The following is a 23306-nucleotide window of genomic DNA, read 5'->3' on the forward strand; positions in this document are numbered from 1 at the left end:
CAGAGCCGGATGAGGGGCTCAAACTCACAAACCGTGAGGTCATGACCTAAGCCAAAAACAAGAGTTGGATGCTTAAATGACTGAGCCACCCAGGCACCCCTATATGAGACATACTTTAGATTCAAAGATCCAAAAAGTTTGAAAGAAAAAGATGACATGCAAATAGTGACCAAGAAGGGTTGGAGTGGCTATAGTAATATCAAACAAAATAGGCCTTACAACAAGAATTTGTGATAGACACAAAAAGGATTTTGTTATGGCAAAATAATCCATCAGAAAGACCTAACAATTATAAATATGTAGGTACCTATCAACAGAGTCTCAAAATTTAGATTAATAAAAAACTTAGAGAATTGGAGGGCAAAAGAAGTAATTTAACAATACTAGGTAGAGTGTTTAATCTTCCCCTTTCATTAGTGTATAGAATAACTTGGCAGAATATCAACAAGGAAATAAAAGACTTGAACAACACTGAAACCCATTAAATCTATCAGTCAGCTATATAAGAGTTCACCCAACAGCAGCAGGGTACACATTCTTCTCAAGTACACATGGATCACTCTCAAGGCTGGACCATATGTTAGGTTGTGACATATGGTCTCCAAAAAAGTAAAAGGATTGAAATCACAAAGTATGTTCTCTGACCACAATAGAATGAAATTAACTTTTGGAAAGTCAAAAGTATGTGGAAATTAAACAATACACTTCTTTTTTAAATATGTTTATTTATTTTGAGAGAGAGAGAGAGAGGGAGAATGGACATGAGCATACAAATGGGGGAGGGGCAGAGAGATCCAGCCCCATATTGGAGCCCAAAGTGGGGCTTGATCTCATGACTGTGAGAGCATGACGTGATTTGAAATCAGGAGTCCAGTGCTCAACTGACTGAGACAGTCAGGGGCTCCTAAACATTACACCTCTAAATCACCAATGAGGCAAAGAAGAAATCACAAAGCAAATTGCAAAATACTTTCTAGTAAATGAGAATGAAAACACGTGAGATACAGCTACTCACTTCTTAGAGGAAAGTTTGGACCTGTAAGTGCCTATATCAAAAGAGAATAAAGATCTCAAATCAACAACCCAACTTCCACCTTAATAAAATGGAAAAACAACAGCAAATTAAGTCCAAAGCAAGCAGAAGGAAAATATAATAAAGAATAGAGCAAAAATCCATAAAACAAAGAAAAACAATAGAGAAAGAATTTTAAACCAAAAGTTGATACTTTGAAAACATTTTATGTATGTATGTATGTATTTATTTGTTTGTTTGTTTAATATAATTTATTGTCAAATTGGCTTCCATACAACACCCAGTGCTCATCCCAACAAGTGCCCTCCTCCCTGATCATCACCCACTTTCCCCTCTACCCCACCCCCATCCACCCTTAGTAAAACTTGATATAGGTAATGCTCATTTTGGCAGCATATATACTAATATTGGAATGACACAGAGAAGATTAGCAAGGCCCCTGCAGAGGGTGATATGCAAATTCATGAAGTGCTCCATATTTTAAAAACATTGATACAGGTAGAATGACCAGGAAAAAAAAAGACATGATTCCAGTTACTAAAATCAGGGATGAAAGCAGAAATATCACTAATGACCTTACAGAAATAAAAATGATCATATGGGGATACTATAACAATTGTATACCAACAAATTAGACAAACTACAAGAAATGGACAAATTCTGGACAAACTACCAAAACAGACTTGAGAAGAAATAGAAAATCTGAATGTACCTGTGACAAGTAAGGAGATTAAATTAATAATAAAACAAACTTCCAAAAAAGAAAATCCCAGGCCACATGTTTTCAAAGGTGAATTCTAAATGGTTAAAGGAAAATTAAAACCAATACTTCACAAACACTTCCCAGCTCATATTATGAGGTCTGTGTTACCCTAATACCAGAGCCAGATACAGATGTCGCAAGAAAAATGTACAGACCCTTTATCTCTTATGAATATACACTCAAAAATCCTCAACAAAATACTAGCTAACCAAATACAGTAATACATTAAAAAATTATATGCTATAACCAAGTAGGGTTTATCCAAGGAATGCTAGGTTGGCTTAACATATAAAAATGAATCAATGTAATGCACAATATTAATAAAAGACAAAGCTCATTGATCATCTCAATAGATACAGAAGTAGCTTTTGACAAAATTCAACACCTGTTCATAATAACAACTCTAAACAAAGAATTTATGGGAACTTTCTGAAGCTGTTAAAAAGCATCTACAAAAAACTCACAGCTAACACCACACCCAACAGGAAAGACTGAATGCTTCTCCCTAAGACCAGGAACAAGACAAGAATATCCCTTTCACCACATCTATTCAACATAGTACAGGAGGGGAAATTAGATAAGAAAAAGAAATGAAAGGCATTCCCATTGTAACGGAATAAATAAAACTAAGTCTATTCATAGATGACATGATCTTATATGTGGAATCCTAAGAATTTACAAAAAACTATTAGAACTAATAAATGAGTTCAGCAAGATTGTAGGGTGCAAGGTCAGCACACAAAATTCACTTGTGTTTCTCTATGATGCCAATGAGCTATACACAAGTGAAATAAAGAAAATAATTCAATTCACAGTAGCATCAAACCCAAATACTTAGAAACAAATGTAAAAAAAAAAAAAGAGGTCTAGAACCTGACACAGAAAACTAGAAAACATCACTGAAAGAAACTGATGAACATCTAAATAAATGGAAAGACATTCCATCTTCATGGATCAGAGACTTCATATTGTTAAGAAGCCCAAAAGTTTATGAAGAAGCCCTCAAGGTTATGGGCTGAATTATGTCCCCCCCACCCCAGTTCATATGCTGACATCCTAGCTCCCAGAACCTCAGATGGTGACTGTGTTTGGAGATAGAGGCAATTAAGCTAAAATGAGGCCATTAGTGTGGGTTCTACTCCAGTGTGACTGCTGTCCTCATAGGAGGGGATTAGGACACACAGAGAGACCCCAGGTTGCCTGTGCACAGAGGAAAGGCCATGTGAAGGGGCAGTGAGAGTACAGCTGTCTTCAAGCCAAGGAGAAACACCTCAAAAGAAAATAGCTTACAGACCTCATGGTCTTGGACTTGTAGCCTCTGGAACTGTGAGAAATATAGTTCTATTGCTACACTGCCCAGTCTGTGGGCTTTGTTACAGTGGCCCCAGAAAACCAATACAGATGGCAATCTTCCCCAAATTGATGTACAGATTTATTTCAATTCCTACCAAAATCTCAGTGTCTTTTTGCCAAAATTGACAAGCTGAAAATTCATATGGAAACACAAGGGACTCAGAATAGCTAAAAACATCTTTGAAAAGAAGAACTAATTTGGAGAACTCACTTCCTGACCCAAAAAATTACTGCAAAACTGCAGTAATCAAGACAGTGTAGCAGTTGTGTAAGAGCAGACACATAGACCAGTGGAATAGAATTCAGATTTCAGAAATAAACCCTTACATCTATGGCCAATTGATTTTTGACAAGACCGTTGGCACTCTCAGGGCTCTCTCCATTGCCGAAATAGTCTTTTCAACAAGTGGTGCTGGGGCAACAGGAGGTCCATATGCAAAAGAATGAAGTTCCACCCCTATTTAATACCATGAGAAAACTTATCTCAAAGTAGATCAGAGACTTCAAAGAAACCCTGACAGTAAACCTTTGCAACCTTAGATTTGGAATGTGGTTTCTTAGATACAGACCAAAAGCACAAATAACAAAAGAGGAAAATAGATTAATTGGACTTCATCAAAACTTACACCTTCTGTGCTCTGAGGATATTACCAGGAAGTAAAAAGACAGCCCACAGAATGGGAGAGAATATTTGCAAATTGTCCTCCTAACAAGAGGTTTGCACCCAGGAGAAGTCATTCAAGTGCAACTCTTCTAAAGCACATCTTCCATCTGGGCTGTCAACGTTCACCGTTTTCCTGCATAACATTTTCCTGTGTGCCATTAAGAGCATTGCAGGAAGCCTTATTTATTTATTTATTTATTTATTTATTTATTTATTTATTTATTTATTTATTTATTTATTATTTTATTCCACTGTAGTTAGATACAGTGTAATATTAGTTTCAGGTGTATAATGTAGTGACTGAACCCTTCCATACATCATCCCATGCTCCTCATGACAGGTACACTTCTTAATCCCCATCACCTATTGCCCCTACCTCCAATCCACCTCCTTTCTGGTGACCAGCAGTGTGTTCTCTATAGTTGAGAGTGTTTCTTGGTTTGTCTCTCTGTCTCTTTTTCCCTTTGCCCATTTGTTTTGTTTCTTAAATTCCACATATGAGTGAAATTATAGGGTATTTGTCTTTCTCTGACTGACTTCTTTTGCTTCGCATAATAGTCTTCAGTTCCACCCATGTCATTGTAAATGGCAAGATTTCATTCTTTTTCATGGATGAATAGTGTTCCATTATATATCACATCTTCTTTCAACTATCAGTGGACATTGGGCTGCCTACATATCTTGGCTATTGTAGATAACGCTGCTATAAACATAGGGGTGCATGTATCCCTTTTAATTAGTGTTTTGTATGTCTTGGACAAATACCAAGAAATTACTGGATCACAGAGTAGTTCTATCTTAAACTTAAATTTTTTTAATGTTTATTTATTTTTGACAGAGAGAGAGAGAGAGAGAGAGAGAGAGAGAGCATGAGTGGGGGAGGGGCAGAGAGAGAGGGAGACACAGAATCCAAAACAGGCTCCAGGCTCTGAGCTGTCAGCACAGAGCCCGACACGGAGCTCGAACTCACAGACCTCACAGACTGCATGACCATGACCTGAGCCAAAGTCAGACGCTAAACCGACTGAGCCACCTAGGCACCCTATCTTAAACTTTCTGAGGAACCTCTACATTATTTTCCACAGTGGCTGCACCAGTTTGCATTCCCACCAATAGTGCACATGGTTCCCCTTTCTCCACATCCTCCCCAACATCTGTTGTTTCTTGTGTTGTTCATTTTAGGCAGGCAGCCTTTTTAAAAAGAAGACTGGGCTATTTTCCTAGGACTTTATTTCACGTTCTTGCCTCTAATTCTGCAAGAAGTGTTGAAGGTGTGGCTCCCACCTGGAGCGAAACGCCATGGCAGCACACAGGAAGCTGTTTAAAGTTCACTTTACCCAAAAGATTTGTTCACATTTCCCTTTTAAATGTATGCATTGGATTGATACACAGAATTAATACATGCAAAAGAAATCATTTAAAAAGTATAACAAAAATCAGAAACAACAAGAAAGAATTAGCAGCAAATTTTCTTTCTTAATGGGGTTTAAAATAGGAAAGCTACCTCCGTGACGAGAGTCTGAGACTCTCACTCTTTGCTTTATCCAATTCTGCATTGCTTGAATATGTTACAAAGAACATGCTTTACTTTCCTAATTAAAATTCTCTCTCTCTCTTTTTTATTTTAGAGAGAGAGAGAGAGCAACTGGGGAGAGGGGCAGAAGGGGAGAATCTGAAGCAGGATCCACACTCAGTGTGGAGCCTAACATGGGGCTCAATACCACAACACTGGTCTTTCAGCTCATGTCCTGAGCTGAAATCAAGAGTCGGATACTCAACCCACTGAGCCACCCAGGTATCCCTAAGATGGTCTTTTAATCTTTACACACAATTGTTAAACTTCAATAAAGCGTCTCCATGTTGTTTCCTGACAGGTAAATTCCTGATAATTTCCTGACAGTTGATGTTGTTTGGGTGCCAACAGCCGAAGTGGACTGACGACCTAGAGCAGGGGGACCTGGCCCCAACCACAACTGCACCCCTGTGAGGTCCAGACTTCCCAGCACCTGCCCTCAGCCTCCCTTCCTGGCAAGATGCCCAGGCACAGCTGTTCTCAGCCAGTGGGAGCCAGGAGGCCTGCTCCACCACACACACAGCCTGTCCTCACCCCGGCTTGAATGAGAGCCTCAGAGGAAGCTGACTCTGCCCTCTCCTCCAGCAGCAGCAAGTGGGACAAGCAAACAGGAGAAATGTTGTGTGAACTCAGTGGGTGTCTGACCCAGATGGGCCTTAGGGCAGATTAAGAGGGTAGAGGGTCCAGACAGCTCAGTTTCCATCCTGAGGGGTGCACCTGCCCCCACACTAGCTCTTGGAAGGGATAGCAAGGCCAAGTGAAACTCACACAGGGTCTACCATCTAACCCACAGTGTCAGTTCCCACACAGGGTCTACAGTCTGATCAGCCTTGTCGGTTCCCACACAGGGTCCACGACTCAACCAGCCTGGTCTGTTCCAGCTCAAGGGGCACAGCACAGCTGAGAGGAACAAAGACCGCCCCACCCCCCAAACGCTGCCAGAGACTCACACCCTTTCCCAACACAGGAGAGTTAACAAGTAAAACACAAGTAACATGGCTGCGGTTCTAAATACAGAACAATCAGGGGCGCCTGGGTGGCTTAGTTGGTTAGACGTCTGACTTTGGCTCAGGGCATGATCTCATGGTTGGTGAGTTCAAGCCCCCTGTTGGGCTCTGTACTGACAGCTCAGACCCTGGAGCCTGCTTTGGATTCTGTGTCTCCCTCTCTCTCTGCCATTTCCTCACACACACACACTCTCTCTCTCAAAGATAAATAAGCATTAAAAATGAAAAAAAAATACAGGACAATCAATAGATTGCCCACATGGCTAATAATTTGAGAGAAAGAAAATGAGTTAGAATTAGGTATATAAGGTACATCCTCATTTTCATATAAATGAAAGTATAGAAGATGGTTTTCATTTTTTTCATCTTTTATCCTACTTTCCATTATACAAAAAATTCATTACCAACATAAAAGTATAAAATTACAATTAAGATCTTCCCTATATCTCCAGTTAGAAGACAGAATGAAAAGCATTGTCTTCATTCTAAACACACACGCATGCACAAAAGCTCAGTGAAATGCCTAGAAACAGCCCCAATAGGCAGGTGGAAGTTCCCTGTGAAGGACTAATGGTGACCAGAGGAGCAGTGGAGCCCTGCGGCGTTCATGGATAAACAGACAAGACATTGCAAGAGTATAAAATCTGCTCAAGTTAATTCATTGATTTGAAAAAAATCCAGTAAGGGGCGCCTGGGTGGCGCAGTCGGTTAAGCGTCCGACTTCAGCCAGGTCACGATCTCGCGGTCCGTGAGTTCGAGCCCCGCGTCGGGCTCTGGGCCGATGGCTCAGAGCCTGGAGCCTGTTTCTGATTCTGTGTCTCCCTCTCTCTCTGCCCCTCCCCCGTTCATGCTCTGTCTCTCTCTGTCCCAAAAATAAATAAATGTTGAAAAAAAAATTAAAAAAAAAAAGAAAAAAATCCAGTAAAAATCCTAATGTAATTTTTTTTATTTCTCCTTGTGATACCTTTATTTCCCAAGCTGCTGCTGCTGCTGCTGCTGCTGCTGCTGCTTCTTCTTCTTCTTCTTCTTCTTCTTTTAAGATTTATATCCAAATTAGTTAGCATATAGTGAAACAATGACTTCAGGAGTAGATTCCTTAATGCCCCTTACCCATTTAGCCCATACCCCTTCCCACAACCCCTCCAGAAACCCTCAGTTTGTTCTCCATATTTATGAGTCTCTTCTGTTTTGTCCCCCTACCTGTTTTTATATTATTTTTGTTTCCCTTCTTATATGTTCATCTGTTTTGTCTCTTAAAGTCCTGATATGAGTGAAGTCATATTGTTTTTGTCTTTGTCTAATTTCACTTAGCATAATACCCTCCAGTTCCATCTGTAGTTGCAAATGGCAAGATTTCATTATTTTGATTGTCGAGTAATACTCCATTGTATATATATACCACATCTTTTTTTTTTTTTAATTTTTTTTTTTCAACATTTATTTATTTTTGGGACAGAGAGAGACAGAGCATGAACGGGGGAGGGGCAGAGAGAGAGGAAGACACAGAATCGGAAACAGGCTCCAGGCTCTGAGCCATCAGCCCAGAGCCCGACGCGGGGCTCGAACTCACGGACCGCGAGATCGTGACCTGGCTGAAGTCGGACGCTTAACCGACTGCGCCACCCAGGCGCCCCTATACCACATCTTTTTTATCCACTCATCCATTGATGGACATTTGGGCTCTTTCCATACTTTGGCTATTGTTGATAGTGCTGCTATAAACATGGGGGTGCCTGTGTCCCTTCGAAACAGCACACCTGTATCCGGTGGATAAATGCCTAGTAGTGCAATTGCTGGGTGGTAGGGTAGTTCTATTTTTAGTTTTTTGAGGAACCTCCATACTGTTTTCCAGAGTGGCTGCACCAGCTTGCATTGCCACCAGCAATGCAAAAGAGATCCTCTTTCTCCACATCCTCGCCAACATCTGTTGTTGCCTGAGTTGTTAATGTGAGCCTAATGTAATTTTTTTTAGAATTTGATAAAAATTATTCTAAGGATAATTATTCTAAAGAATAATTTTCCCCTAATTTTCTACAAAAATACACTTTTATAATAGATATTAACTGTTTCAAAATTGGTAAATTCTTTTTTTGTCTTTTTTCCTCTTCTGAATTTTCCAGTTGCTTTGACCAAGTGGAGTGGAATTCAGCTCTTGAATTTCCCTCTTCTAGCCCTATGAGTTTTGCTGCTGGTGATTCAGGTACTACTGGAGGCTGCTCAGACGAACCTGATCAGATGTTCAGAGACTTGCATTATGAGATCTAGCATTTGGCCATGGAGACAGCACATAATTGATGCAGCACATAGATCCTGACCCCAAACAACACGTGTAAACTTAACGTGAACCCTCCTGTCCAAACCAGTGTCCATGGTCTGACCTATGGGTTGGTGATACTCCCCTGGATGTTGTGTCAGCTGACTTTGGTGCAGATGCCAACATTCAGTGTTGACAGACCCTGGGGATCATAAAGTGGGTACTGGGATGGAGCTTCTTGGATGCAACCGCTACAGGAATCAGCCTTTGAAATGATGGCCAACAGTAGTTAATTATAAATTAATATCTTGAGCCCAAGGAAAAGGAAGGTGGCATTGGTTGGATGGTTACCCTCCTTCCTGAGGGTGTGTTATAAAAGCTTTGGTTTTTTTCCAGAGCATTCTCACAAGTCAGTAGTGACCCCAAAGTCACCATGGCTGCCCTGGGCATCACAGTTGCCCTGTTGGTGTGGATGGCCACCCTCATGCTTATCTCTGTCTGGAAGCAGATCTACAGCAGCTGGAAACTACCTCCTGGCCCTTTCCCACTGCCCATTATTGGGAATCTTCTCCAGTTGGATTTCAAGAATGTTCCCAAATCTTTCACCAAGGTAGGAAAAATATCATTGATTTGGGGGAGGAGAATTCACGGATTAGACATAATATGTGTGCACTCAATTAATTGTCAGACAGGTTGCTATTCAATACAAGCCTGTTATGAATGAACTGACTGAACAGTAGTATCCAAGAGTGACATTAAAAATATTTAGCTGGTGGTACAGCATGGGCGTGGAGCCCTTGAGTGGGCATTGGCCATGGTCATCCCCAGAGGCCTCTGCTTGAGCCCAGTGTTAACTGCTCTGTCACTGGATGTCTTGGTGAGGCCAGTGTGGCTGGGGTTGCTGCTGCTGTTTGCCACTGCAAAGCACGGAGAAGCCATATATTCACACCAGGTGCACACTGTAGATGCCAGACAACAGGGTGAATAGTGGTCAACCTGTGTGGCACCTCCACCTACAGTTGTTGTGAACAGTGAATGAGCTAAAGAATCTAAAAACTGAATGAGTTGCTAAATCTGTTACATGAGTTCATAAAAGAATGCCCAAGAGCAGTCTTGCCTAGTGTTTGCAATAGGGAGATGTTGACAGTGCTTTGTGCACCATGGAGGATGGACTTGTGGAGGTCAGGACAGTGCTGGCTCAGGGTCCTCCAGTAGCACCCTGGGGTCCAGGACTTAGACTGGGGATAGCAGACAGTGGGGGTGATGGCACAGATGTGGTCAAAGGGGCCACAGGGGAGGAGCAGGAGTCAGCCCACCAAGTTAACTGTGTTCAGGCACATGTCTCCAGGTGCCTAGGTGTGCTGGAACCGCCCTCCCTGCAGAAGAAAGCCTCTATGAGGAGAGTCTTTTCCAAATTGGGCTGGACAAAGACTGTCTTTTCCCAGATCCCTCTGTCTTCTCTTGGTGAATAACAATTTTGGGGGTCAGTTTAAAGCCTGTCCGACTTCTTCCATAAGTTCCCAGTGGCCTCACTTATCTGCTTGCTGGTCTCTGCAGTTGGCAGAGCGGTATGGGCCTGTGTTCACCTTGTACCTGGGCTCCCAGCGCACCGTGGTTCTGCATGGCTATAAGGCAGTGAAGGAAGTCCTGCTCGACTACAAGAATGAATTTTCTGGCAGAGGAGAAATCTATGCGTTTGAGGCACACAAGGATAAAGGTAAGCCCCACTTCTCAGAGCACCGCCATGGTGGGGGACCAGCCAGGTCATGAAATACCAGTGATGACAGCCACATAGTAAATAGTACAAGATAGAAAGGTAAAGAGACCCTCGGACAATTCAGGTGCCCAGCACATACTGCATTGAAAGCTACCATGACAGACTTGCTCTAAAAAGGGTAGGACCTCAAGCACCCACGCGCTGGTGAGCAGGACAGATGTGTGCTTGCCGAGAAATGCCACAGAGGGAAAAGCCTCTGGCAATTGAGCTGTGCCTTCCTCCTGCACACGTTGTAGCCTCCCGGGTGTAGCCTCAGTCCAGAGAGCCTCCACTCACAGCCCCACCTGCTCCAGGGTGTCGAGGCTCCACCCTCCAAGGTCCCTCACCTAAGATGAGGCACTGACACCACGGAGCAATCTGCTGGTCTGTGGGGCTTAGCTCAGCTGCGGTTCGAATTCTCCAATGAGGAGGCCTCTGATACCGCACCTGGGGTGTTCTTAGACCAGGAAAGGTGCTGAGTGCAGCCTCAGCTCACAAAGGGACCTCCACATGATCCTGTCTTGCCAGCCTCAGCTCTCTTTATTAGGCAGCCCATGTCTCCAGCGCCCTGGGTTCCCCGTATCTAGAACACGCGCTGTCACCTCCTGTTGGGGTCTGGGGACCTGCCTGGTTTTTATCTGAGTGATGTCCAGACTGTTGACTCCAATCCCCACCTCCTGTGTCTCTTGGGACATCCTGGAGCTCATGGGGACACCTGCTCACAACCCTGTGAGCTCCCTGCCTGCCCCTGCCCGCCCCCCTGGACTCACGTGCTTATTCCTTTCTACTTGCTCACTGTCATTTTAGTGAGATTCTAAAGCAGATTAGAAATGAAGCCATGTCCCATCTACCCTACAAAACCCTGCAGGCCCTAGTTTCTCCTGGCTTAGCTTTGGTGACAAACCTCTAGAAACCTGTATCCATTTTATGCAGAAATTTCAAATTGATATGCTTCCTGTTGTGTGTGCTGTTCTCATGGTGCTGTCCACTTATTCCCGTATACATTCCCAAGGTCATACCCTGTCACTATCAGTGGCATTTGACTTTCTCTCTTGGATGTTGTGGGTTTTGCTTCTTTGGGGTTGTCAAAAGCAAAGTTAACTAGTCAGTGTTTGTCATTAACACCACAGGAGCTTTGCTGCCTCACGAGAACAGCAGTTGTGGGGTCAAGGAGCTCTGTATTAGCTCCAGGGAGCCCTTATCTGCCACCCCTGGTCCAAGTCATGGGTCCCTGAATGCAGCCGGGCCAGGGCCACTTCCCATTCCATGGGCTGGACTCAAAGGGGGCTTCATCCCCTCCTGATAGGGGCTCCCAAGTCCTATTTTCACATGTGCCACGTGGCCCAGGCTCTGTACATGGGATACATTTGGTTCCCCAGGGATAACAACACAAATGCTAATTATCAGCATAATAGCACAAGGTGCATGTTAATTAAAAAAAAAATTTTTTTTTTTCATTTCAGTAAATGTTTATAAACCTGTGATGGAGAATCGTTATTGTATCCATTTCAGCCTGTTTTGGACCCCAAAGTCTTGGCTCCTCTGGAATCTCTCCTTCTGTCTATCTCTGTCTTTGTCTCTGTCTCCGTCCCTCTCTACCATTTAAAACAAATTTTTTTTACGTTTGTTTGTTACTGAGAGACAGAGAGACACAGAGTGTGATCAGGGGAGGGGTAGAGAGAGGGGAGCCACAGAATCTGAAGTCGGCTCCATGCTCTGAGCTGTCAGCACAGAGCCTGACGTGGGGCTGGAACTCACGAACTGTGAGATCATGACCTGAGCCGAAGGCAGTCGCCTAACCAACTGAGCCATCCAGGTGCACCTCTCTCTGCCATTTAAAAATTATCTACCGCCCTGCCTGTCCCTCCTCAGTCACCATGTCAGAGCCAAGGGCTGGGGGGAGGAGGTGAGGGGGCGTCCACTGGGCACTCCCTCTTCCTGCTTTCTCTGCAGCTTCCTGGGTCCTCAGGACTGGGGACCCAGCTCACAGCTCTGTCTTCTGGCCTCCTGAACACACATACTCTGGTCCCCTCACTTGTCTACCCTGCAGCCTGGGTCAGCGAGTCTGCTGCTGCCACTGGAAGGTTGAGGCTGCCCTGCCCCGAGGCTGTCAGTGGTCCCACAGACACGTGGGAGTGTGGTCACGTGTGCCCTGAGTTCCCTCTGGGCTCTGAGCTGTGTCCCTGGTACCCACCCAGCAGCCTCCGCAGCGTCCAGCAGGGATCGAGAGCCCAGCATACACAGACTTGGTCCCAGGACCCCCAAACTCCATCCCAGCTGTGTTTTTAACCAAATCTAACCCTAATGTCTAAGTAGGGTCTTGGGTGCCATGTACTCTCTGTGCACCCACACCCAGTAGGGGGCCATGCTGTGTGTCAGTCCACCTGTCCTTCCCCACCTCATGCTTCCCTGCAAGGTGGAACTGAGACCCTCAGTCTGGTCTGTGCTTCGTCATCTCACTCCTCCCTGTCCCTCCCACACTTCCTTCTAGAACATACCTTGCCTTGGCCTTCCTCAGATCTCTTCCTTCCAAGGGGAACATGAGTGAGGTCTTCCCAGATCCAATGGTGGGCAGAGTCTGGGAGCTGAGTGACAGCTCAGGTTTTAGTGAGGACACTTTCTGAGAAGCCACAAAGCTTCAAGTTAAGGTATTTGCAGTGTGGAGGTTAAAAATCAGTGGAAACAGGACAGCTTCTTGGGAATTTTGTGAACAGAGGGAAAAGGGGTGGGGGCTCGTCTTGCTGTGCAGCTGAGGCTCTGTGTCCCCTGGGGAGGTCCCCAGGCAAAGTGGAAGGAGACGGCACACTGATGGTAAGAAGGGCGCCCCTCGGAGGGGAAGTGCAGTGGGGAAAGGAGCAGTGGGGAGAGGCTGGGAAGGCTTCTCCATAGCTGGGCATCTTGGGCTGTCACCCTGCTCCGGGTGTGATCGGTGACTGGGTGCTTGTTCCCTCTGCCCCAGGAATCACATTCAACAATGGCCCGAGCTGGAAGGACACCCGGCGCCTGTCTCTGAGCATCCTCCGGGACTATGGCATGGGGAAGCGCGCCAATGAGGAGCAGATCCAGAGGGAGGTGCCCTTCCTGCTGGAGGCTTTCAGGGGGACCCAGGGTGCGTGTGGCCAGGTCCTTGTGTGCACTCCCTGGGGTGGGGGGCAGGGCCCAGTCCTTGCTGGCACTGCGTGGTGTGTGGGGGGGAAGGGGTAGGTCCGGGTCCTGGCGCTCACTGCCTGGGGCAGTGGGTTGGGCCCCAGAGCCATCAGCAGCCGCTGACCCCGACAGAGTCGCGTTACCCTCAGGCACCTCTGGCAGCTAGGGGTCCTCTCCACCTCAGGTGGAGCAAGGGCGCCAAAAAGAAGGGGACCCCCAGTAGCTCTCACAAGGCTTTCAGAGTTTGGGCTGTGTTCAGGGCCACTGCTCCCAGGTGCTGGAAAGCCTTAGTGGCGGGGGTGGGGGGGAGGTGGAGGGGGGGGCGTAGGTTGAGGCGTAGGGTCCCTGACAGCTCACCTGTGGTCCAGGGCAGCCCTTCGACCCCACCTTTGTTCTGGGCTACGCCCCCTGCAACGTCATCTCGGACATCCTCTTCCGAAAGCGCTTTGACTACACGGACAAAACCGGGCTGAGGATACAGAAGCTGTTCAATGAGAACTTCCACCTGCTCAGCACCAACTGGCTCCAAGTGAGGCTCCCCCACCCCCTAGTCTGCACCTGCCCTCTGAGTTTGGCACAGGACAAGGTGGGGGGTTGGGGGATGGGCGGAGGCCCCGGCCCCAGGCGCTTGCACCTGGATGTTGCTTCTGGAGACCTCCCCGAGGCCCCAAGTTCCCCTGCTGACCATGGGACACCTACGGTTTTACGCTTTAAAACAGGACAGCACTAACACGTGACTTCGCACACCCGAAGTCGTGGCACCAAAAAGTTACTGCAAGCCAAAATGTTCTAAATAACACAGTTTGACGGTCATCAATTCAAGTTGGAAAAGTTTTTAGCCCAGGACACAAAACCATGTTGCATTTGCAAGAACGAATAGTAAGATAACTCTCTCTCTCTCTCTCTCTCTCTCTCTCTCTCTCCCTCTCTGTCTCTCTCTGTCTCTCTCCCCCCTCCCCCCCCCCCCCCAGTTATATAACATTTTCCCAAGCTATATGCGCTACCTGCCTGGAAACCATAGAAAAGTAATAAAAAATGTGTATGAAATAAAAAGTTACACTGCAGCAAGAGTGAAGGAGCACGAGGAGTCGCTGGACCCCAACTGCCCCCGGGACTTCACCGACAGCCTGCTCCTGGAGATGCGGAAGGTACCGCAGACACCGCGAGTAGGGAAGCTCTTCTGCTCCCTGCTAGGGGCTGAGACTGCTGGGGGGCGGGGCGATGCAGCTGCAACCCACACTGCCCCCGCTGGGCATGGGTGCTCCTGGCTCTACACCACTCTGGCTTCATATGGCCACCACACCTGCTCCCACGGGTGTGGAGATAGGGCCAGCCTGCCTGGCTGGCCTCAAACACCATAGGAGGTCTGCAGTGCTGGCCAGCAAGAGGGTTTCTTGGGAGAGCCATCAGTGGCTGTGGGGCTGGTGCGTGGGCCCTTCCTGTGGCCCCCTCCAGGCTGTACTTCGTAACCATTTCTGACTTTGATGACTGTGTCTCATTTGGTGTGAAGACCTCCACACTCCTCCTTAGCACATAACCCCCAAATTGTACATGAGTTCAAGGGTTTCCAGGCCTCGCCAGCATTACCTACCTGACGGCCCTCCAGGCCCCCCACTGAGATGGTGACGCTTCTCCTCCCTCCTTTGATGTCTCTTGGGGCTCTAGAACAGCATGTGAATTCTGGAACTGATTTCCCTGGAAGCTGATCTATCACTGGGGTCCTCACTGCCCCACCCTGGTGTCTGGCTTCTTGGTGACTTCCAGCCTCCTGGGAATCAATGGTGCTGACTGTGGGCTTGGAGAAGGCCAAGAGCAACCCCTGTGACTCTTGGGTTGTTAGCAGAGGCCCCACAGTTCAGCTCTGGGCTGCTGGAGGTCACGGCTCTGCACAGGGGAGAGCCTTACTCCCCAGGACAGCCCTCAGCTCTGTAGAAGGAGCACAAGGCTCAGCACCCTGGGCGAGGGGCACAATCCTGCCAATGGCCAGTTTTGTGGGAGCCTTGGTGCTGCTACCTGTGCGGTGGAGACGATCACCTTTCCACGGGATAGCCTCACGCACACCTGCCCCCTTCCCTGGGAGCTGGCAGGCTTGTCAGGCTCTTTTCTCATCCACCTGAAGACACCCTCTTATAGAGTCCCTGGCTGTCTCTAATATCTGCAGGAAAGATACACCAAAGAGCCTTGGTTCACCTTTGACAACATTGCTGCCACTGTAGCTGACCTGTTTTTTGCGGGTACAGAGACCACCAGCACCACTCTGAGATATGGGCTCCTGATTCTCATGAAATACCCAGAGATTGAAGGTATGCCAAGTAGTGGGCAAAGATTTCGGGGCCATGCAGCCGTCCCACCTGGACCGGTCAGGCTGGAGCACTTGGGCTTTCACTTTCTGCCTGCAAATGGAAACTGGCATTGCTTGTTAACCCTCAGGGGAGTGAGACTGGAATCACCGGCATGAATTCAATGGAAGTGTTCTTGTATATGACAGGGACATGCCACTCTTGAACACCAGTCCCACCACATGCCATTGACACACACCTGATTTCAGAAACAAAGAGCCAATACCGGTATGGAAAAATGCAATGCCATCTGCATTCCAGCCCATAATATAACCTATCTATGGCAGTGATAATAATGTCTACCTTGTCCGTGAGCCAGACCTGGCCTCCTGGGCAGAGCAGAGAGAGAGTGCGGGATGGGGCCATGGCCTCCATGGCATAGTTGACCCAACTGGAAGAATGGGGACCAGAAGACGGGATCCCCAGGGAGAAGTGTCCCAAGGCTGCCTGCTCTCCTTGAACCGCGTTGTTCTTCCCCAGGGGCTCCTCCTGCACTGGGGCCAGGTGGGGCTCTGAGTGCCTCAGAGGGGCAGGAGGCTTCTGGTGCCACACATGCAGAGAGCCAAGCCCCAGAGGTGCCCGCCCTGGGCATGGGCCAAATAGAGGCACTGAGAGGGCATCAATGTGTTAGTAGGGTGCTGACCTCCCAGGGAGGAAGGAAAGGGAGCCACTGCCTGGGGTGAGGGTGCCCTCATGGCTAGTGGCCAGACCTAGTGTCCCCCCTTCCCCTGGGCTCCACTCCAGGGTGCCCCTCACCATCCCAAGGCTTGTTTGCTACCACTTCTAATAATATGGCTTCTGCTGTGTGCCAGGCATGGGTCTAAGCACTCCAGGACACTGCATACTTACCGGGAGGTATTATAGGGCTTGAAGTAATTTCCCACAGCGATGTGGAATGTGACCTGTCCAGGATCAGATCTGGTCCATCTGACTCCAAGGCCATTGACTTTTCTGTCTCACAGAAGGCTGAGGGGTGAAGGAGCCAGAAGTCCCTGGAGGAAAGTCTTTTACAAATCTGAGAGAACTTCTGACCACTCTGTACCAGGGGGACTGTAGACTGAAAAAGTGTTTTACATGGTTAATTATGAGTAACTTACCATATAGAGAAAAAGAAAATAAATATGACTGAGAGCCCTACGCTACTACAAAATGTAACATGTGTTAATGTTTCGCAGTATCTGCTTCAGAGCTCTTGGAATGAACAGGTTGCAGAGCCAGCCAAAGCCCCTCCTTAGGCCGCCCTGCCACCCACCTGACTGAGCCACCCAGACTCCCCATCCTCCAACTAGGTCTTAAGACCCTCCTGTTCTCTACTCCTGGCATAATGACAAGAACTGGATTAGCTATGATCAGCTAGAGGCTAACATGCGAGAAGCTTAAACAGACTCACAGAGCTTGGTCGTCTTGGCACTTGTGGTGCCCAGCATGCCCTGGAGCACTGCTGACAGTGCTCCATAAGCATCTGCCAGATGGGTGGGGGCATGGGTACTGAGCCAGCCTGGAGTCGATCCTTTACATCTGTTTGTGTTGTGGCAGAGAAACTGCATGAAGAAATCGACAGGGTGATTGGGCCAAGCCGAATCCCTGCCATCAAGGACCGGTTAGAGATGCCTTATATGGATGCCGTGGTGCATGAGATTCAGCGATTCATCGACCTCTTGCCCTCCAACCTGCCCCATGAAGCAATCCAGGACACAATGTTCAGAGGATACGTCATCCCCAAGGTCAGATGTGAGCCTGGCTTGCACACCCTGAGCAACACCCTGCCAGCACATCAGCCAGCCTCCAAAGGGCGGGATCCTTCAGGCGGATGTGGCTGAATGGTGGGGGCCGGGCCAGCATTCCCAGCTGCAGAGTGCTGCTTCCCAGAAGTCCTCACATGGGTGGTGACCAAGAAATGGAGAAAATCTGGAAAGGGGACCCTGGGACAGTGCCTCGGGTTTGTGGTATTTCCCAACCCCAGAAACCAACAATGGTACAATCTTGCCCAGGGCTCCTCCTCTGATGAGATTCCAGCTTTTGTCACCATTTACACTTGACTCCTGACTACCTTCCATATAGTCCTTAAGCAAATGACTTCCCCAACTGGAGGTCCCGGTGGAAAGCTCATGTTCTGTTAACTTGATGGACTGACACAGGCCTTTGCTCCTTCTAGGGTACGGTCGTGGTCCCAACGCTGGACTCCCTCTTGTTTGACAACCAGGAGTTCCCTGATCCAGACAAGTTTATGCCAGAGCACTTTCTGAATGAAAGTGGAAAGTTCAAATATAGTGATTATTTCAAGGTATTTTCTGCAGGTAAGAAGAGAGCAGACGTAGCCCCTTCCCCGGGGAGCTGTCCTGGTTTTTGCTCTCTGCCGAGGCCATGTACCTTCACTGGGCCTGCCTTCTGGCCACATGTCCCAGATGTGTCTGTTCCTGGTTTGTGCTCTTTGCCATGGCCATGCACTTGCACCAGGGCCTGGCTTCTGGTCACAACATGTCCCAGACATGTCTGTCCCTGTTCACAGAGCCCAAATGACATTCTCTTACTGGAGGTCCTGGGAATGAGATGATTTATTTTTTCTGCAAAGCAGATATTTCATTCAGTGCTGAAACTCTTATGTATTTAATAGCACTTAGTGAACGTCTTTCAAAACTCTAGTACCTAATTCTCCATAATTTCAAACAAGGGTTAATAAGCAAAATCTAATGTTTGATTACCTGGACTCATCATGGGACCATCTGGCCCTCTCTTGGGCCCTTGGCCTCATTCTCCAGGGTCTTTGCCTATGGGTTGGTGGGAGGGAAGATCATATAACCAGCTCAGTAACACCCAGCGTTAGAGTGTTTGGCTTCCAGCTGTGGCCCCGCTTCTTTCCTGTAGGATGTCAGGGTGAGCACTGGACAGAGATCACTCTCCCAACCTAACGTATGCTTATGCTGCTGAGTCCTGGTGACGGAAGCTGTATGAAGGCTGGTCCTGGAATATGTCTATCACAGATATTCTTATACTGAAATGTGTTGTGTGCTTCCTTTCAACAGACAGAGAGGGGTCAGTTTTGCTTTAGGGTGACAGTTTAGCCACAAACTCCTCCCCCCGACCCCCTCTGCTGCCTCGCCTGTAGCAGTGCTGCTGTGTCTTGAGGCTGCCTCGGAGTCTCAGCAGCACTGTTGTCACTTGCAGGAAAGCGGGTGTGTGTTGGAGAAGGCCTGGCTCGCATGGAGTTATTCCTGTTCTTGTCCGCCATTTTGCAGCACTTTAACCTGAAGCCTCTCGTTGACCCCAAGGATATCGATCTCAGTCCCAGCACAATTGGGTTTGCCAAAATCCCACCCCGTTACAAGCTCTGTGTCATTCCCCGTTCGGGTGTGTGAGGCACACATGCCCTGAAGACCCCTGTCCTAGGCTCTTTGATGCAAGCCTGGAGACTTCCTGCTCTCCCAAATCCCCTTGGATGCCTCCAGGAGGACTCTTCCTGCACAGTCTCATCAAGGGCAGTCAGGGCTTCACGGGGAATAAATTGGCTCAGAGATGCCGCTTTCCAGAGTCACACTCATCAGACAGAATTTGACAGCCAAGTCCAAAACAGATTGTGTAAGACTAATTAAACAAATGGAAACAATTGTTGACCTAGTTGAATCTATATTCGAGTCCCTGGAAACAAGGGTGAGTGAGACCATTGTAGTGTAAACACCTCTTCTGGGAAAGCAGAGCTACCCAGTCACCAGGGTTCACACAAAGCAATACAAATGCTATTGTGTACTTTGAAAAGGGGGAAGTAATATACCTTTGAAGGCCTGTTAGCCACGTCTAAAATATATCCCCTACTGTCTGTCCCTAGGACATGAAGGTATCCCTTTGGACTCACTTGTCAGCATCCTTCTGGGCTATATTTTAAGATTAAAATATGACTGAAAAGTCAACATAGACATCTGTTATCATCTCTTAACGTTAAAATGTGACTTTGTACCTGGAAGAAAAAACTCTAGGCACATGGGGACCTTGCATGAAATGAGGCAGAAATGAGGAAATCATTTATCAGCTCAGTGCATTAAACAATGTTGTGAAACAGAAGAGGAATTTGGAACAAGAGCTTTTTGCCCCCACCCCACTGACACTCACCAAAGGTCCCTTTGTGCTCAACCTTCAGGCCCTGACTGACTGTCTGTGGGTGTGCTAGAAGCCCCTCCACGAAATAGAGGATGAGGGCTGCACAGGGTGGGCGTGCCGAGCCTTTGGAACGCCATGTGGCACACAGAAATCCTGCCTAAGTGTTCCTGAATAAAACGAGTAATGTTTCAAAGCCAGCACTGTAGCATCCTTCAATCTCTCTCTGGCTAACCCTCCTGCCTGCCTCTTGTAAGGGTCCTGTGACTGTGGGGAATAAGTTTAAGAATTCTCTGAGCTTGCACCAATGGGCTAATGAGGCTTAGGGTGGAAAGCCACCACAGGGCAAAAGTGCCCAGCTTAGAACGAAGCATAGAGTGGAAAGCCACCTCCACAGGACAAAAGTGTCCAAGAACAGGTAGGGGAAGAAAGCCTCTGCAGCAGGATGAAAGCATGCAGAAGTCTTCATTAGGTAAAACAAAGCATAGGGCAGAAAGCCACTATGGGGTGAAAGCGCCCAGAGCTAATTAGCAAGAAACACACCTTGTGGACTCTGAGGTAGCATGCTCTATCTGCCTTAGCCCCTAGAAAAGTTAAGATAAACAGACACAGTGCCTGGTGCCTGCAGTAAACGGCTGTCTGCTCAGAGCGGGGGTTTTGATTTGTCTTGACCCAAACCCCTAGAACTGCATACTTTTGAAGCCCCTTTTCTCACACACACACACGAGTTAATGATCACTGTTTTATTGTCTCTTTCTGCATGTCCATCACATATGTGAGCCTTCTGATCCTAATAAATATGGAGAAAGGACTCTTTCTCAGGGCTCTTGTCCCCTCCCAGACATTAGCCTCTCTTGTATTCAATTCTGCACCTGCTCTCTTGATGGACAAGAGAGCAGTCTAGACTCAAAATCTGTGACATGTGACAATACTGAGCCCACGCAGATAACCCAAGCTAATCTCCCTGTTTCAGGATTCTTAACTTAATCACACAACCAAAGTCCCTTCACCACATAAGGTAGCATAACCACTGATTCTGGGATTAGGGTGTGCATGCCACCTTATCCCCCATGAGGCGCTAACAAATCCCAACATTGACAGATTGGCAAGTCATAATCCAAGGAGGACCAGCTGCCCCATTCTGAAAGGTGCCTGTCATTTTCATTACAACACCTACCTGGTGAGTGACACTGCTTCCAGCAGAAAAATAAAAGAAAATGTCTTATAATTTGCTTTGGGGATTTAAATTTTAGAAAATGCTCTTGGAAAGTTCTAAAGTACTCAAAACTGATGACAAAGCTGTGAAAAAACATTGGAATGGAGAGGGGGGGCCTTTATAGTGTAAATGTTTAACTGATTCAGACAGTGGGGTTAGGTTATTTGGTTATAAACAGGAGGTAATCCCACCTTGATAATTAGTCTGAGCTTGAGAAACTCTCCAGTGATCTGAACCACATTTGGCAAAAATGGAAAGAGCGAGGGTGGAGTGCATGAGGGAGGGGAGGGATGTCTTGGTCTGTCCTGTGTGCTGTAACAAAGTACCATAGACTGGGGTCTATTCCATATCCTTTTTAAAAAAAAGTTTGTTTGTTTGTTTGTTTGTTTGTTTGTTTGTTTATTTTCAGACAGACAGAGACAGTGCGAGCAGGGGAGGGGCAGAGAGAGGGGGAGAAAAAGAGAGAATCCCAAGCAGGCTCTGTGCTGCCAGCACAGAACCCGATGTGGGGCCTGAACCCACAAACTGTGAGATCATGACCTGAGCTGAAATCAAACGTTGGACGCTTAACTGACTGAACCACCTAGGTGCTCCAAGTATTCTATGCCATTTACTTCTGCTCTCATCTTTATTTTTTCCCTTCTTCTGTTGGCTTTGGGCTTTATTTGCTGCTCCTTTTCTAACCCCTTTAGGTGTAAGGTTAGACTGTGTATTTGGGAACTTTCTTGCTTCTTGAGATAGGCTTGAATGGCAATGTATTTTCCTGCTAGGACTGCCTTTGCTGCATCCCAACGGGTGTGGACTGTCGTGTTTTCATTTTCATTTGCTCCATGTAGTTTTCAAACCTCTTCTTTAATTTCCTGATTAACCCATTCATTCTTTACTAGGATGTTCTTTAACCTCCATGTATGTGAGGGCTTTGCAAAGTTTTTCTTGTGGTTGATTTCAAGTTTCATTGTGTTGTGATCTGAAAATATGCATGGCACGATCTCAATCCTCTTGTACCTGTTGAAAGCTGATTTGTGCCCCAATATGTGATCTGTTCTGGAGAATGTTCCATTTGCACCCGAGGAATGTGTATTCTGCTGCTTTGGGATGAAATGTTCCGAATTTATCTGTAAGTCCATCTGGTCCAGTGCATCATTCAGAGTCTTTGTTTCCTTGTTGATTTTCTACCTAGTTGATGTATCTATTTCTGTAAGTGGAGTAGTAAAGTCTCCTACAGCTATGGTATTGTCATCAGCGAGTTTGCTTATGTTTGTGATTAATTGATGTATATATTTGGGTGCCCCAATTTGGAGGCACAGATATTTACATTGTTAGCTCTTCTTGATGGATAGACCCCTTGATTATGATATAATGCCTTCTTCATCTCTTGTTACAGTCTTTGGTTTACAATCTAGTGTGCGTGATATAAGTATGGCCACTCCAGTGTTTTTTTATATGCATTAGCATGATAGATGGTTCTCCATCCCCTCACTTTCAATCTGCAGGTGTCTTCAGGTCAAAAACGAGTCTCTCATAGGAGTATATAGATAGATCCTGGGTTTTTAAAATCCATTCTGATGCTCTATGCCTTTGATTGGACATTTAGTCTGCTTACATTCCGTGATGATTGAAAGATATGAATTTAGTGTCATTGTGTTATCTGTAGATTTTGTGTTCTGGTGATGTTCTCTGGTCCTTTGGTCTTTGCTCCTTTCCGCTCACAGGGGACCCTTAGAATCACTTGCAGGGCTGGTTTAGTGCTCTTGAACTTCTTTAGTTTTTGTTTGTCTGGGAAAGTCTGTATCTCTCCTTATTTTCCACGTGACAGCCTTGCTGGATGAAGGATTCTTGGCTGCATATTGTTTTAATCCAGAACATTGAATATTTCCTGCCACTCCCTTCCAGTCTGCCAAGTTTCAGTGGACAGGTCTGCTAAACTTATGTGTTTCCCCTTGTAGGATGAAGACCTTTTGTCCCTAGCTGCTTTCAAAATTCTCTATCTTTGTATTTTGCAAGTGTCACTATGATATGTCATGGTGTTGACCTGTTTGTGTTGACCTTGAAGGGAGTTCTCTGTGCCTCTTGGATTTGCATGCCAGTTTCCTTCCCTGAATTAGGGCAGTT

The 23306-nt window shown here is 46.6% G+C and overlaps 2 protein-coding genes and 1 non-coding gene across 5 annotated transcripts in view; all 3 read left to right on the plus strand.

Moving 5' to 3' along the window:
- Positions 1–6500, plus strand: part of LOC125147889 (zinc finger protein 883-like) — a 49183-nt gene extending 42683 nt beyond the window's left edge. The window contains exon 4 of the mRNA XM_047825292.1: positions 5688–6500. Coding sequence (XP_047681248.1) covers positions 5688–5710 — 23 coding nt within the window. The 3' untranslated portion in view covers positions 5711–6500. The remainder of the gene's footprint in view (positions 1–5687) is intronic.
- The window catches only part of LOC125147891 (cytochrome P450 2E1-like), a 56141-nt gene extending 36052 nt beyond the window's left edge, over positions 1–20089 (plus strand). For 2 of the 3 annotated variants that reach the window (XM_047825298.1, XM_047825299.1), the window contains 9 exons: positions 9044–9257; positions 10205–10364; positions 13363–13512; positions 13919–14079; positions 14522–14698; positions 15712–15853; positions 17426–17613; positions 18045–18186; positions 19055–20089. In XM_047825298.1, the coding sequence (XP_047681254.1) occupies positions 9044–9257; positions 10205–10364; positions 13363–13512; positions 13919–14079; positions 14522–14698; positions 15712–15853; positions 17426–17613; positions 18045–18186; positions 19055–19245 (1525 nt within the window). In that variant the 3' untranslated portion in view covers positions 19246–20089. Of the gene's footprint in view, positions 1–8523; positions 8594–9043; positions 9258–10204; positions 10365–13362; positions 13513–13918; positions 14080–14521; positions 14699–15711; positions 15854–17425; positions 17614–18044; positions 18187–19054 lie in introns of those variants that run through there. The other variant, XM_047825300.1, reaches the window with a different exon arrangement.
- On the plus strand, positions 1411–1516 carry LOC125148496 (U6 spliceosomal RNA). Its single transcript, XR_007145579.1, has one exon. It is a non-coding gene; the product is annotated as a U6 spliceosomal RNA (small nuclear RNA).
- Positions 20090–23306: the final 3217 nt, after the last annotated feature.

The sequence above is a fragment of the Prionailurus viverrinus genome, chromosome D2 (assembly GCF_022837055.1).
Source record: "Prionailurus viverrinus isolate Anna chromosome D2, UM_Priviv_1.0, whole genome shotgun sequence".
Classification (NCBI taxonomy): Eukaryota; Metazoa; Chordata; class Mammalia; order Carnivora; family Felidae; genus Prionailurus; species Prionailurus viverrinus.